At 39.5% G+C, this 15,765-nt stretch overlaps 1 protein-coding gene across 6 annotated transcripts in view; it reads right to left on the reverse strand.

Annotated features, from left to right (window-relative positions):
* LOC137108597 (mucin-5AC-like) overlaps positions 1-15,765 on the reverse strand; it is a 37,868-nt gene that overhangs the window by 10,579 nt on the left and 11,524 nt on the right. Inside the window, exons 17-31 of one of the 6 annotated variants that reach the window (XM_067493405.1) lie at positions 15,200-15,455; positions 14,854-14,906; positions 14,501-14,601; positions 14,196-14,347; positions 13,895-14,033; positions 12,149-12,259; positions 11,645-11,824; positions 11,297-11,536; positions 9,979-10,135; positions 8,210-8,338; positions 7,969-8,119; positions 7,811-7,854; positions 7,510-7,719; positions 5,246-7,405; positions 590-5,179 (exon numbers count right to left, since the gene is read on the reverse strand). In XM_067493405.1, the coding sequence (XP_067349506.1) occupies positions 590-5,179; positions 5,246-7,405; positions 7,510-7,719; positions 7,811-7,854; positions 7,969-8,119; positions 8,210-8,338; positions 9,979-10,135; positions 11,297-11,536; positions 11,645-11,824; positions 12,149-12,259; positions 13,895-14,033; positions 14,196-14,347; positions 14,501-14,601; positions 14,854-14,906; positions 15,200-15,455 (8,673 nt within the window). Of the gene's footprint in view, positions 1-589; positions 7,406-7,509; positions 7,720-7,810; positions 7,855-7,968; positions 8,120-8,209; positions 8,339-9,978; positions 10,136-11,296; positions 11,537-11,644; positions 11,825-12,148; positions 12,260-13,894; positions 14,034-14,195; positions 14,348-14,500; positions 14,602-14,853; positions 14,907-15,199; positions 15,456-15,765 lie in introns of all 6 variants that reach the window. The other 5 variants (XM_067493395.1, XM_067493388.1, XM_067493424.1 and 2 more) reach the window with 5 other exon arrangements.

A 15,765-nucleotide genomic window follows, 5' to 3' on the forward strand; every position in this document is an offset into this window, starting at 1 on the left:
GCACCAACTAAGCGAAATCTACAGAGATAAGAAATATGTTAACTGTTTGTGAAAACAGTGGTTAGGTGTGAACTGTCTGGTTTTTGAAAGTCTTTGTTGGTCTTTAGGTGTGTCCCCACTACCATTTGGACCGGTAGCATCTGCCAATGTCTCTTGTAAGTTTAACTGTGTAGTGGAATGATGAGGACCTTACTGTCTAGCAAGTCATACTAAAAACAAAACAGTTTAATATTGTTATCAATACTCTGTATCATCAAATACTGAAATCTAAGTATTTGTACTGGGAAACAGTTGTTTTGGGACAGTCCTAGATACTGTAGACACAAGATACTGGAAAATACACAGCCCCAGAATGTTTACTATAACATTATATTCTTTATATTGTAACTTTCAGTGTTATATTATTGACATGTTATTGGCTACTTTTAGTTATGCTTGAAAAATTATGGTGCCAATATTCTATCACTGTTGCCTGCTTGAGGTAAGAAAAACAACAACTTTGAAATGGAACATTAAATGGTTCTTGTTATTATGTGACTCATCTTTAAAACAAATCTTAAAAGCCTATGTTGTTTTTTTCAGAACTTACCTGAGGGGAACTTTGTACCATTATGAACGCACTGGCATTGAGGTAAAGTGAAAACTGGTGAGGTGGATCCGGTCACTACAGGTAATTCTGGTGTAGTTGTTGCATTAGATGTAGTAGAAGTAGCAATACTTGTAGGTAGTTCAGTTGTTGTTGTGGATGGAGGTATAGTTAATGTAGTAGTGGTGGTTGGCGGCTGAGTTGTAGTTTCTGGTGTTGAGGGTGTAGTTGTTGTAGTAGTAGTTGTGGTTGTTGTCTGAGTTGTAGTTGGTTCAGTTGATGTCGCAGGTGTAGTTGTAGTAGTAGTAGTTGTGGTTGGTGGCTGAGTTGTAGTTGTTTCAGTTGTGGTTGAAGGTGTAGTGGTTCTAGTTGTAGTTGGTGGCTGAGTTGTAGTTGTTTCAGTTGTGGTCGAAGGTGTTGTGGTTCTAGTAGTAGTTGGTGGCTGAGTTGTAGATATTGAATGTGTTGGAATTAGACATCCACAACATTTAAACTTAATCTCATAATCAAAACACTCTTGCTGAAGCCCTTGTTGTTTGTTGATGCATATGAGACCAACATCTTTATTGCAAGTTACATCCTGTCCGACCTGTGAGATGGAAAGACCTGGGTAGAGAACTGATCTACACTGGACTTCTTCAGGATTGGAGCAAATGTGATAGCCTGCAGAAATTATTTTCTGGATGGATTCCTCTTCTCCACCATTAGGGCCTGGTGTGGGTTTTCCCAGATTGATCCATTCTGACCAACTACATGTCCTATTGTTTCCACCAACACAAGGTGTAGTCATCGGAAGGTGTGTCGTTGTCATTGGTTCAGTTGTGGTCAAAGGTGTAGATGTAGTAGTAGTTGGTGGCTGAGTTGTAGTGGTTTCAGTTGTGGTCGAAGGTGTAGTTGTTGTAGTAGTAGTTGTGGTTGGTGGCTGAGTTGTAGTTGTTTCAGTTGTGGTCGAAGGTGTTGTGGTTCTAGTAGTAGTTGGTGGCTGAGTTGTAGATATTGAATGTGTTGGAATTAGACATCCACAACATTTAAACTTAATCTCATAATCAAAACACTCTTGCTGAAGCCCTTGTTGTTTGTTGATGCATATGAGACCAACATCTTTATTGCAAGTTACATCCTGTCCGACCTGTGAGATGGAAAGACCTGGGTAGAGAACTGATCTACACTGGACTTCTTCAGGATTGGAGCAAATGTGATAGCCTGCAGAAATTATTTTCTGGATGGATTCCTCTTCTCCACCATTAGGGCCTGGTGTGGGTTTTCCCAGATTGATCCATTCTGACCAACTACATGTCCTATTGTTTCCACCAACACAAGGTGTAGTCATCGGAAGGTGTGTCGTTGTCATTGGTTCAGTTGTGGTCAAAGGTGTAGATGTAGTAGTAGTTGGTGGCTGAGTTGTAGTGGTTTCAGTTGTGGTCGAAGGTGTAGTTGTTGTAGTAGTAGTTGTGGTTGGTGGCTGAGTTGTAGTTGGTTCAGTTGTGGTCGAAAGTGTAGTTGTTGTAGAAGTAGTTGTGGTTGGTGGCTGAGTTGTAGTTGGTTCGGTTGTGGTCGAAGGTGTAGTTGTTGTAGCAGTAGTTGTGGTTGGTGGCTGAGTTGTAGTTGTTTCAGTTGTGGTCGAAGGTGTTGTGGTTCTAGTAGTAGTTGGTGGCTGAGTTGTAGATATTGAATGTGTTGGAATTAGACATCCACAACATTTAAACTTAATCTCATAATCAAAACACTCTTGCTGAAGCCCTTGTTGTTTGTTGATGCATATGAGACCAACATCTTTATTGCAAGTTACATCCTGTCCGACCTGTGAGATGGAAAGACCTGGGTAGAGAACTGATCTACACTGGACTTCTTCAGGATTGGAGCAAATGTGATAGCCTGCAGAAATTATTTTCTGGATGGATTCCTCTTCTCCACCATTAGGGCCTGGTGTGGGTTTTCCCAGATTGATCCATTCTGACCAACTACATGTCCTATTGTTTCCACCAACACAAGGTGTAGTCATCGGAAGGTGTGTCGTTGTCATTGGTTCAGTTGTGGTCAAAGGTGTAGATGTAGTAGTAGTTGGTGGCTGAGTTGTAGTGGTTTCAGTTGTAGTCGAAGGTGTAGATGTAGTAGTAGTTGGTGGCTGAGTTGTAGTTGTTTCAGTTGTGGTCGAAGGTGTTGTGGTTCTAGTAGTAGTTGGTGGCTGAGTTGTAGATATTGAATGTGTTGGAATTAGACATCCACAACATTTAAACTTAATCTCATAATCAAAACACTCTTGCTGAAGCCCTTGTTGTTTGTTGATGCATATGAGACCAACATCTTTATTGCAAGTTACATCCTGTCCGACCTGTGAGATGGAAAGACCTGGGTAGAGAACTGATCTACACTGGACTTCTTCAGGATTGGAGCAAATGTGATAGCCTGCAGAAATTATTTTCTGGATGGATTCCTCTTCTCCACCATTAGGGCCTGGTGTGGGTTTTCCCAGATTGATCCATTCTGACCAACTACATGTCCTATTGTTTCCACCAACACAAGGTGTAGTCATCGGAAGGTGTGTCGTTGTCATTGGTTCAGTTGTGGTCAAAGGTGTAGATGTAGTAGTAGTTGGTGGCTGAGTTGTAGTTGTTTCAGTTGTGGTCGAAGGTGTTGTGGTTCTAGTAGTAGTTGGTGGCTGAGTTGTAGATATTGAATGTGTTGGAATTAGACATCCACAACATTTAAACTTAATCTCATAATCAAAACACTCTTGCTGAAGCCCTTGTTGTTTGTTGATGCATATGAGACCAACATCTTTATTGCAAGTTACATCCTGTCCGACCTGTGAGATGGAAAGACCTGGGTAGAGAACTGATCTACACTGGACTTCTTCAGGATTGGAGCAAATGTGATAGCCTGCAGAAATTATTTTCTGGATGGATTCCTCTTCTCCACCATTAGGGCCTGGTGTGGGTTTTCCCAGATTGATCCATTCTGACCAACTACATGTCCTATTGTTTCCACCAACACAAGGTGTAGTCATCGGAAGGTGTGTCGTTGTCATTGGTTCAGTTGTGGTCAAAGGTGTAGATGTAGTAGTAGTTGGTGGCTGAGTTGTAGTGGTTTCAGTTGTGGTCGAAGGTGTAGTTGTTGTAGTAGTAGTTGTGGTTGGTGGCTGAGTTGTAGTTGTTTCAGTTGTGGTCGAAGGTGTTGTGGTTCTAGTAGTAGTTGGTGGCTGAGTTGTAGATATTGAATGTGTTGGAATTAGACATCCACAACATTTAAACTTAATCTCATAATCAAAACACTCTTGCTGAAGCCCTTGTTGTTTGTTGATGCATATGAGACCAACATCTTTATTGCAAGTTACATCCTGTCCGACCTGTGAGATGGAAAGACCTGGGTAGAGAACTGATCTACACTGGACTTCTTCAGGATTGGAGCAAATGTGATAGCCTGCAGAAATTATTTTCTGGATGGATTCCTCTTCTCCACCATTAGGGCCTGGTGTGGGTTTTCCCAGATTGATCCATTCTGACCAACTACATGTCCTATTGTTTCCACCAACACAAGGTGTAGTCATCGGAAGGTGTGTCGTTGTCATTGGTTCAGTTGTGGTCAAAGGTGTAGATGTAGTAGTAGTTGGTGGCTGAGTTGTAGTGGTTTCAGTTGTGGTCGAAGGTGTTGTGGTTCTAGTAGTAGTTGGTGGCTGAGTTGTAGATATTGAATGTGTTGGAATTAGACATCCACAACATTTAAACTTAATCTCATAATCAAAACACTCTTGCTGAAGCCCTTGTTGTTTGTTGATGCATATGAGACCAACATCTTTATTGCAAGTTACATCCTGTCCGACCTGTGAGATGGAAAGACCTGGGTAGAGAACTGATCTACACTGGACTTCTTCAGGATTGGAGCAAATGTGATAGCCTGCAGAAATTATTTTCTGGATGGATTCCTCTTCTCCACCATTAGGGCCTGGTGTGGGTTTTCCCAGATTGATCCATTCTGACCAACTACATGTCCTATTGTTTCCACCAACACAAGGTGTAGTCATCGGAAGGTGTGTCGTTGTCATTGGTTCAGTTGTGGTCAAAGGTGTAGATGTAGTAGTAGTTGGTGGCTGAGTTGTAGTGGTTTCAGTTGTGGTCGAAGGTGTTGTGGTTCTAGTAGTAGTTGGTGGCTGAGTTGTAGATATTGAATGTGTTGGAATTAGACATCCACAACATTTAAACTTAATCTCATAATCAAAACACTCTTGCTGAAGCCCTTGTTGTTTGTTGATGCATATGAGACCAACATCTTTATTGCAAGTTACATCCTGTCCGACCTGTGAGATGGAAAGACCTGGGTAGAGAACTGATCTACACTGGACTTCTTCAGGATTGGAGCAAATGTGATAGCCTGCAGAAATTATTTTCTGGATGGATTCCTCTTCTCCACCATTAGGGCCTGGTGTGGGTTTTCCCAGATTGATCCATTCTGACCAACTACATGTCCTATTGTTTCCACCAACACAAGGTGTAGTCATCGGAAGGTGTGTCGTTGTCATTGGTTCAGTTGTGGTCAAAGGTGTAGATGTAGTAGTAGTTGGTGGCTGAGTTGTAGTGGTTTCAGTTGTGGTCGAAGGTGTAGTTGTTGTAGTAGTAGTTGTGGTTGGTGGCTGAGTTGTAGTTGTTTCAGTTGTGGTCGAAGGTGTTGTGGTTCTAGTAGTAGTTGGTGGCTGAGTTGTAGATATTGAATGTGTTGGAATTAGACATCCACAACATTTAAACTTAATCTCATAATCAAAACACTCTTGCTGAAGCCCTTGTTGTTTGTTGATGCATATGAGACCAACATCTTTATTGCAAGTTACATCCTGTCCGACCTGTGAGATGGAAAGACCTGGGTAGAGAACTGATCTACACTGGACTTCTTCAGGATTGGAGCAAATGTGATAGCCTGCAGAAATTATTTTCTGGATGGATTCCTCTTCTCCACCATTAGGGCCTGGTGTGGGTTTTCCCAGATTGATCCATTCTGACCAACTACATGTCCTATTGTTTCCACCAACACAAGGTGTAGTCATCGGAAGGTGTGTTGTTGTCATTGGTTCAGTTGTGGTCAAAGGTGTAGATGTAGTAGTAGTTGGTGGCTGAGTTGTAGTGGTTTCAGTTGTGGTCGAAGGTGATGTGGTTCTAGTAGTAGTTGGTGGCTGAGTTGTAGATATTGAATGTGTTGGAATTAGACATCCACAACATTTAAACTTAATCTCATAATCAAAACACTCTTGCTGAAGCCCTTGTTGTTTGTTGATGCATATGAGACCAACATCTTTATTGCAAGTTACATCCTGTCCGACCTGTGAGATGGAAAGACCTGGGTAGAGAACTGATCTACACTGGACTTCTTCAGGATTGGAGCAAATGTGATAGCCTGCAGAAATTATTTTCTGGATGGATTCCTCTTCTCCACCATTAGGGCCTGGTGTGGGTTTTCCCAGATTGATCCATTCTGACCAACTACATGTCCTATTGTTTCCACCAACACAAGGTGTAGTCATCGGAAGGTGTGTCGTTGTCATTGGTTCAGTTGTGGTCAAAGGTGTAGATGTAGTAGTAGTTGGTGGCTGAGTTGTAGTGGTTTCAGTTGTGGTCGAAGGTGTAGTTGTTGTAGTAGTAGTTGTGGTTGGTGGCTGAGTTGTAGTTGTCTCAGTTGTAGTCAAAGGTGTAGATGTAGTAGTAGTTGGTGGCTGAGTTGTAGTTGTTTCAGTTGTGGTTGAAGGTGTAGTTGTTCTAGTAGTGGTTGTAGTTTGTGGCTGAGTTGTAGTTTTTTCAGTTGTGGTTGAAGGTGTAGATGAAGTAGTAGTTGGTGGCTGAGTTGTAGTTGTCTCAGTTGTAGTCGAAGGTGTAGATGTAGTAGTAGTTGGTGGCTGAGTTGTAGTTGTTTCAGTTGTGGTTGAAGGTGTAGTTGTTCTAGTAGTGGTTGTAGTTGGTGGCTGAGTTGTAGTTTCAGTAGTGGTCGAAGGTGTAGATGTAGTAGTAGTTGGTGGCTGAGTTGTAGTTGTTTCAGTTGTGGTCAGAGGTGGAGTGGATGGGGGGAGAGTTGGTGTAGTTGGTGTTAATATAATCTTAGTCGATTTTGGTGTTGTATTGCATTCAGCTGTTTTGCAACATTTGACTTTTATTTCATAATCCAGGCATATAGGAGGATACTGCAAATCGTTGTAACAGAGGAATCCTACTTCATTGTTGCATGTTACTTTTTGTCCTAGATGGCTTAGGGGAACCTCTGGATAGTGTACAGCTTGACACTCCACAGCTACTGGGTGCTCACAGATGTTATATCCTTTCTGGATGATTTGTGTGATGGTTTCAGTGTCACCACCTCCAGGACCATACTCAGGGTAATCTGAATTTATCCACTGTGACCAGTAGCATGTTTCTTGACAACGTATTTCAGTAACAAGCTCTGTTGTTGTAGGTTTGTGGGTTGTTGTAGGTGGAGGGGGTATTGTTGAGCTTTGTGGTACTGTCGAGGGAGGAGACTTTGTTGAGCACACACTATAGTCACAACACAGAAATCTGACTTGGTAGTTAAAGCATAAGGCCAGAGGTCCTGACTGGTCTTCATTTTTACATGTTAGCCCTTTAGCCAGATCACACTGCACTACTTGTCCAACATTGTCAGTTGTGACATTAGGGAATTTTTCAGCTCTGCATTGGATTTCACTCGGCTTGTCACATATTTTGTACCCTGCCTCTCTAATCTTTTCGTAAGTTTCACTGTCTCCTCCTGGAGTTCCCAGTGCGGGAAAGCTGGTATCATACCAAGGTGACCATTCACAGGGACTGCATGTGCCTGTCACTGGCTCTGTGGAGACACATAATTTAGGTGTTTGTTATCTGGCAAATGATATATTGTACAAGTGAATCTGTCTTTAGTTTCATAAAAAAAACAAAAAACATGGCACATACCTGGCGTGGTTGATGTAAAAACAAAGATGGTTGAAGGCTGGCTGGTTGTAGGAGTTGTTGCCGGTGTAGGTGCCAGGCATTTGTATGAATTCTTGTCAATGGTACCATTCTTTCCGCACACTGCTATCATGCAGTTACCATGTCCATCAGTTGTGTTATAGATTGTATGGCCAATGGGATATGTTTGTCCATTATATGTGCAAGTACAGACTGTAAAGAAAGGAGATGTACGGTATTATTAACATATTGACACAAACACAAATATGTTTTAATCCAAAATTATTTTTAAATCTTGGCTTACCTTGGGCATCATAATGACATTGGATAGTCAATGAACTGCATAAACTTCAGGAGAACAAACATGAAATAGATGATCAGTTTTATAGGTTTTTATTTCATTAGAAACCACAACAATGTTCTATTACCTTAAATGGCATATTTGATATATGCTAGACCTACCATGTATGACAGTTTTCACTAGTTGGCACTTTCTCACCACTATTATAGTGTCTCCCCTCTTTATCATAGCAGCCACATTGTTCTTTTAAAACACATGTCATTGTATCCTCATCAAAGTAAGGCTTAGCAGGAGGACATTTTGGGTAGCATCCTAAATAAAAAAACACAGCAAGGTACATGTTAATTTCAAACAAAATGTGCAGTTATCAAGTTATCAAGTTATTTAAGCCTTATCTTGTACCTTCTAGGGGAGGTATTTGTGTAGAGCAAATGGCAGTAGGGTTCCTGCAGGTTTTCCTACAAGGAGATCCACATGGCATGTAGTGCCATTCACATTCACCAGGGGGGTTGTAGTAATCACAGAAGAGAGCTGGAAATAGTAATAACAGTTACTTAGACTGAAAAACAGAAAAAGCATAATGGTATTCTTATTTGTAATTCTATTTATGATTTTTAGAATATTATGTTAAATAAAAACATTCCAAATCAACACAGGAACCTCTTTTTGTGGGAATGCCTATTTTATAGTTACACAGTTACACACGTACCCAAACATAGCATTTACCTGTTGTTTATGGGCTTTGCACTTATCACACTATGAAATTTTGAGCTTTTGGCCCAGTCAAAGTTAATCATAACAGCACAATAGGGAGGCACTAAGAACCAGATCTACACACACGTTATATCACACATGACAGCTTGCACCCCAGGCTCAGAGATAGCCCAACATATAGTGGAAGACGATAAGATACACACACCGAATGACACAATCAAGTGGATGGCATTATGTACAGCCATACACTGAGTATGGACTAAATAAGTCTCCCTCTTCATGAAGTCGTAAGGAAGAACAAGGCAAATAACCTATGGGACTTGCAGATTCAGATGGAGAGGAAGGTGCTGGCTTACAAACCAGATTGCAGTAGACAAGGAACAGATGATGGCAAGTGTGCTAGACTTAGCAGTTCCAAGTACGCAAAGAAGAAGAGTATGAAAAGCTGGAGAAGTACTGGGGACTGAAAGAGGAATTGGAGAGCATGTGAAAAGTAAAGGACAGAATTGTCCCAGTAGTGGTAGGGACACTCAGAAGTGTGAATCGTAGACTGGAAGAAGGGCTTCAAAATATCTCAGTAACAACACCAGAACCCTAAAAATTTGAGGAAGACACATTACTCATAAGATTGAGAAGGTAATCTATAAATAAATTATTACATTATTACATTTAAAACAAAATAATGCAGACCACCAAAATCCCATCCAAAAAAGATAACTGCTCTGTCTTCTTATCAGGTAAGCAGGCTGGTCAGTCTCAGTTTCTGGCTCTGTGTATATAAGGAATGGGTCCTATAGTTTCCAAGGGGCCTAAAGTATTGAATTATAGCTCGATGGTAAACGTCTCCTTTCCTGGGTTTAAAATTTTGGACCTGAAACACTTAAATTGTATTAAATTAAGAAAAACAAATATATAATATCCAACACAATGGGAACCTGATCCTGTGTAAAAGTTACACCTGGCTTCATATTTAGCTCTGAAGCATTCTTTATTTTTTGGACACAGCTAACAGAGCTTTTAAATGGTGACATCTTCTCAAAATCAACGTTTTTTTAGATTAGTCTACGTAAAAACTATGCCAGATGAGTACTTGGCAGTGCCTATAAAGAGTGACTAAGTAAGTGACAAGAATTTTTTGACACACAGTAGCTGGTTAAGAGTTTATCATCGATTGCCCATTTAGAAAATGGTTATTGTTGTGATTCATAGCTATTTGTGATTAAATCGTTATCTAGTCTGTTCTTTAGTAACTCATCCTTTTTTGCTATATGTTATAAAGGAACTCATTAATAATACATCCATTAATGATATTTGATCCAATCCTCCTTATAAATTCATAAAAAACCTTTTTTTTTTAATTCATAAAGTGCTAAGCTAGTGGGTATTTAGTTAAAAATGGGATGTTGTTGCTCTATCTTACCCACGATGCAAGAAAATGTTTAATTCTGCTTACTTACGGCAGATCTTAGGTGTTCTCCATTTTATACAAATGCCAGCTTGATTACAGGCTTCAGCGTATGTGGCCACAGCAGAGCAGAAACATTCACAGTCCCCACCAGTGTCACAAGCACATGAGTCAAATACACATGCCTCATAGTATGGAGCAGGATCCACCTACGGACAAATATATAACAATACATTAATTGGATAAATGCAAGAACAACTTCACATTACAAAATCTAGATATGCAGATGTTCAATAACACATCAGAAATCTTAGTACATTATGTAAGTAATTTTGAACGCAGGACTTTTGCAGAAGAAATGTATGACACCGTATATAAGAGAGTGGTTACACGTGGTTACGTGTAGTATAAAGCCTAACGGAAGAGCTCAGTGTGATGGAAAATAAAGTATTATTAAATGCATTTAATTTGCATTTTACTCTTAGCATTTTACCAAGTTGTAACAGCAACTTGTACTTAGTGTACTTTTGAAGGATGTTTAAAAGATTGTATGTTGTTCAAACTTTGTCTCATATATTTTTTTCTCTTGAAGTGTTTGCAGAACTGCTCCAAGGAGAGTTATTGTCTAACTTCAGAGTATCCCACACTGCTGTGACCCAAAGTCACTCCATGATCACGGGTGCTTATGAAAGTGCTGAAAAGGGAAAAGGTTTCCATAAATGGAGAAATGGGCTGGGAGCAGTAGCCTGAGGGTGGAGAATGTTCTGCCCAGTAACAGAAGGTTATAAAACTAATGTGTGAATGTATGAAGGTTAGAACTGCATACGATGGAGACTTGAAACTCTGTTGATGTTCTTCTCTCTTGCAAGATAATAAAACCCTAAAAGACATCCTGGATGTTGAAGCTTCTTTAATGATTACACTTGAGGTGTCTAAGACCAGAGATTGTCATTTTTGTCATGACATTCAGTCTCAAATGGTCTGATAAAAATTTAGGTGTATCATATCTACTGGTGTGAAATATCATATGCTACTAGAAAACATTTAGCGTTTTAACACAAAACAATGGATTAATTTCCTGGGGATCAGAAAATAAAATCTATTGTTTTGTCTTTGATACTCAATTTAATGGACAAAAATGACAAGTATAAAGCTTCAAATTGGCAATCTTATGCATTAGTTCCAAAAATAATAATCCATGTCTCTCATAATTTGCCTATCAGTTGGCATCTTCTTATTCTCAGTCTCTGTTGGATGAACAGGTAAAACAACTAAAAAACTCACTATAATTGGCATCACTAGATACTGCTGTTTGCAGTGTAACAACAGAACACTTTCACAGAAAAATCTTAAGTTGGACTTTAACTTACAATGGAGTGGCAAGCAGAGAAGATGTCACTCTGTATGATGCTGCATTGTTTCTGGGACCACGACTGTCTGTATGGGTTGTCTGTGCATGGGCTGGTGATGCTCTGAGCATCAGGGCAGCTTGGTAAATCCTTCCAGCTGTTGCCAAACACCAGAGGGTTGACCACCACAGCATGGCATCTTGTAGTGAAGTCGTTATTTGCATTGTCATCATAGTTGCCACATAGCCCACACACACGGCCCTGAAAAAGTAGAGCTCCTGTATCAGTGTTTAGTTTAAGTATCAAAACAAAACTTGTATTTGTTTGCTTATTTAAAGCAATACTGCTTTTTAAATATTGTGGTGCTACCTTATATTTTGGGCTGAGCTTGATAAACAAGCTAGTCTTCCTGTCCCAAATGAGAATGAGTCCATTGTTGGCTTCAATTACTAAGTAAATACCCATAGTGCTGTAATGAAATGGAATTGTTTGTTCATTTCCACTTGAAAGCAGCCGGTAGCTTCCCTCTGTTAGAATCAGTTCTGCACTCTAAACGAAAAAACAGAAATTGTTATTGATCATGGACTGTTGGTGAATTATACCTATACATAAATATCATGTCACCATCTACATTTTAACAATAGTTGGTTTTTAAAATTTCTGTTGCATTACTTTGAAACCTTGAGTGGGCTTTTTTTTAAAAAACATTTCACTACTTATTCAAGCTGCTTCTTCGATCTAAATAGGCTTGTTAAGTGGGAGGTGGGAACAAGGTGGAGACATCAAGATGTAATGATTACAACAATAACTCTCATATTGCTGTGAGTTAAAAAAGGATTTATGTTGATGTTGATTGTATATTATTGTGTTTACCCCTAGAAAGATCTTGATGGTCTTCGAGCATGTAGTTCCAGTAGTTCCACATGGCACATTCTCAGTGATCACTCTAAAGGTTCCATTAGTCTGAGCACTGCCACAGTAATCCTGAGGAAGAACACACACATGCATATGTACATAGTAATATCAATGTAGTTTTTTGATTTGACCATTTGTTTATTGTGTTTGTTGTATTCAAATAGCATTGTCTGTTTGGTTTATCCTTTTAATGTTTAACAACATATTAAACCTTAACATGGTGGTTTATGGTTGTTGTTGTTGTAATTTTTTTCAGGCTGACAAAATAATTAAATTGTATTATTGTATGTATTGAATGTATCCATTGGCGTTACAGATGTGGTACGATTGTTCATTAATTCAATTCAACTTTATTTATATAGCACCAATACACAACAAAATCATCTCAAGGCACTTTACAGAATAAAGTCAAAACTATAAAGATGTATAGAGAGAACCCAACAATTCCCCCTTGAACAAGCCCTAGGCAACAGTAGAGAGGAAAAACTCCCTTTAACAGAAGAAACCTCCAGTGGAACCAGGCTCACGGTGGACGGCCATCTGCCTTGACTGGTTGGGGTGAGTGGAAAGTGGAGAGAGAAAAGAAAAGAGCAACAAAAGCAACAACAGAACATTGGGCAGGTTGGTAGGACCAGTAGCTGCAGACTGGAAAACACACAGCTCCAAAGCCGGGGACAAGTGCAGAAAGGGACAGAGAGAGGGAGACAGAGAAGGAGAGAGACAACTACGAGAGAAAACACAGACTTAATTTCATACAGTGGTGACAATTGTGGGGTGAGATGAGAGGAGAGATGGTCAAGAGGAGGAAAGGAGCTCAGTACATCGGGGAGGTGGGTCCCCCAGCAGTCTAAGCCTATAGCAGCATGAGTATAATTAACTATAAGCTTTATTAAAGAGAAAGGTTTTAAGTCTAGATTTAAAAGTAGAGAGGGTGTCTGCTTCCTGAATCTGAACTGGGAGCTGGTTCCACAGGAGAGGAGCTTGATAGCTAAAGGCTCTACCTCCCATTCTACCTTTGGAAATTCTGGGAACCACAAGTAGGCCTGCATTCTGAGATCGAAGTGGTCTACTGGGATGATGTGGTACTATGAGGTCTTCTATATATGATGTAAGAAGCAGGATTTTAAATTCTATTCTAGATTTAATGGGAAGCCAATGGAGAGAAGCTAGTGAAGGTGAAATATAATCACTCTTGCTAGTTCCAGTCAGCACTCTTGATGCAGCATTTCGGATTAATTGCAGGCTCTTTAGGGAGTTACTGGGCATCGTGAAAGTAGGGAATTACAATAGTCCAACCTAGAAGTAACAAATGCATGGACTTGTTTTTCGGCATCACTTTGAGAGAGGATGCTCCTAATTTGGCAATGTTCTGTAGGTGGAAGAAGGCTGTTCTAGAGATTTGTTTTATGTGTGAGGTAAAGGACAAATCCTGGTCAAAAATAACTCCAAGGTTCCTTGCAGTACTGGAGGCCAGACTTATGCCATCTAGAGTAACGATATGTTTGGACATCATATTTCTGATGTTTGGGCGCAAATACAATAAATTCAGTTTTGTCTGAGTTTAGACATTATTGGGCTTACTTTTATTATATTGATCTGAATAGTATATACCCAGTTGATTTTGGGACTGCTAGTTCTTCATTCTTGACTTAAAATTCACTTCAGTTCCATTATTCTGCTCACTGACTGTGGGTTTATTTGTACCTGAGTGAGGATGTATTCACAGCTGCCATCAAAGTTGAAGCGTTTCTGATCAAAAGTCATGTAGTGTCCAGCACCATACACAGAGCATGTTCCATCACACTGTTTGGTAGTGCACTTCCATTTTCTATCTTCACAAGTGCTGTAAACAGACACAGTTTAGATGACACTGGGTTTGTAATAAAATACATATTTATGTTAATACATGTGAGTTGCAGATGTATGGGTGTAACTAAAAAAAAAAAAAAAAAGTGGCCACATCTTTCTTGCGTTGAACATCTAATTTTACTTGTTATTCAATTACCAGGTGTTGCAGTCCACCTTCACAGTTTCCCCAGGCTGGTAGGTGATGCTGTTATGAACACAGGGACAAGCCACTGGTTTGATACACCCTCCTTTATTGTCAGACACCATCCCAGATGGACACATACAACCAGAGATGCACCCTGTGGTCACCTGGAGAAAAACTTACGAACTTACAATTCAGTTATATGAAAACATTTTTTACTTTACCTCAGACCTCAGATTATCAAAATTTTTGTTCTTAGATATAAATGGGTTATTCATTTTTGCCTGTAAAATCTTCTTTATTGATAAAAAGTGACTTACACAGGTCATATCTAATGTGTTGCAACTCTTCTCACACTCAGATCCTTTTGCAGCTGGACCATTGGCAGAGCAATTGAAGAACACCATTGGAGGAGCACAGGCTATCAAGAAAAGACAATAACATGATCTGACATGATCTTGATAAGCATTTTTACATGAACACACCTCATTTTATCCAATTAATTAATTTGCTTACATTTCTGTGCCAAAGTCTCTAAACCACAAATTATTAAATTCTACCATTTGTGCTGTAAATTGCATATTTAAAGTCTTACAAGGAACTGTCACAGGCCATTCCAAAATATCACATTAAGGACACTAATTATATAGTGATTCTGTATCATGTTACTTACATGGCTGTATAAAAGGCTCCCCAATGCAGTTGAGCTTGCCTTCCTTACAGGTGCTTATGGAAAAATAGGCAAAAAATATTTGCAATCTATACTGTGTGTAATTTAAAAATATAAAAAGTTGTAAAACAGTTAATATGTGTCAAATTGGTTGACAAGGCACTAAAATTAGGTAGTAATGTTAATTATGATCTGTTTAGAGCTACACAAAATGCTTTTTCGTGTATGAGGTAAACATTTTATTGGAAAATGTGTAATATTTATGTCATAATAACATGTCATACCACATCCAAATAACATGTAAATGTCTGAGGGATAATGTATAATGTATAATATATTATTTTTATACCAAATGACTCCTTCCTTGTTAACAACCTGTCCAGGAGGTACCACTGAGCCTTTGTCATAACAGGGGCAATCCTTAGATGGGACACACTTCCCAGAGTCATCCAGATAGGTGCCCTCTGCACAGATGCAGCCATCGATAGGAGGGAAAGTGAAGTAACAGCTGAGATCTGTGGTGCTGATGCAGTGGCATGTGCGACTGTTGGATGTGATGTTGTAGGAGTAGACCATGTTGCTGGGGCAGGAATTAGCATATTTCCCTGCAGAGATCACAGGACAGAATCCATACAAACTGTGAGACTACACACTCACTACAGGTGCCAAATTTAAACATGAAATTTTATGGAAAATCAACCAATGCACAGACTATATTGACTTCTGGTATGGCTGATGATGATCCCTATTCTTTTGGTGAAACAAATCAGTGCAAGCAGCAAACAACAGTTTTGTGTTTTCCTAAAAGCAAATTTGCTTTGCGTGGTACTGTAGTATTCTAATTCAATTCAATTCAACTTTATTTATATAGCACCAATTCACAACAAAATCATCTCAAGGCACTTTACAGAATAA

The sequence above is a fragment of the Channa argus genome, chromosome 2 (assembly GCF_033026475.1).
Source record: "Channa argus isolate prfri chromosome 2, Channa argus male v1.0, whole genome shotgun sequence".
Taxonomy (NCBI): Eukaryota; Metazoa; Chordata; class Actinopteri; order Anabantiformes; family Channidae; genus Channa; species Channa argus.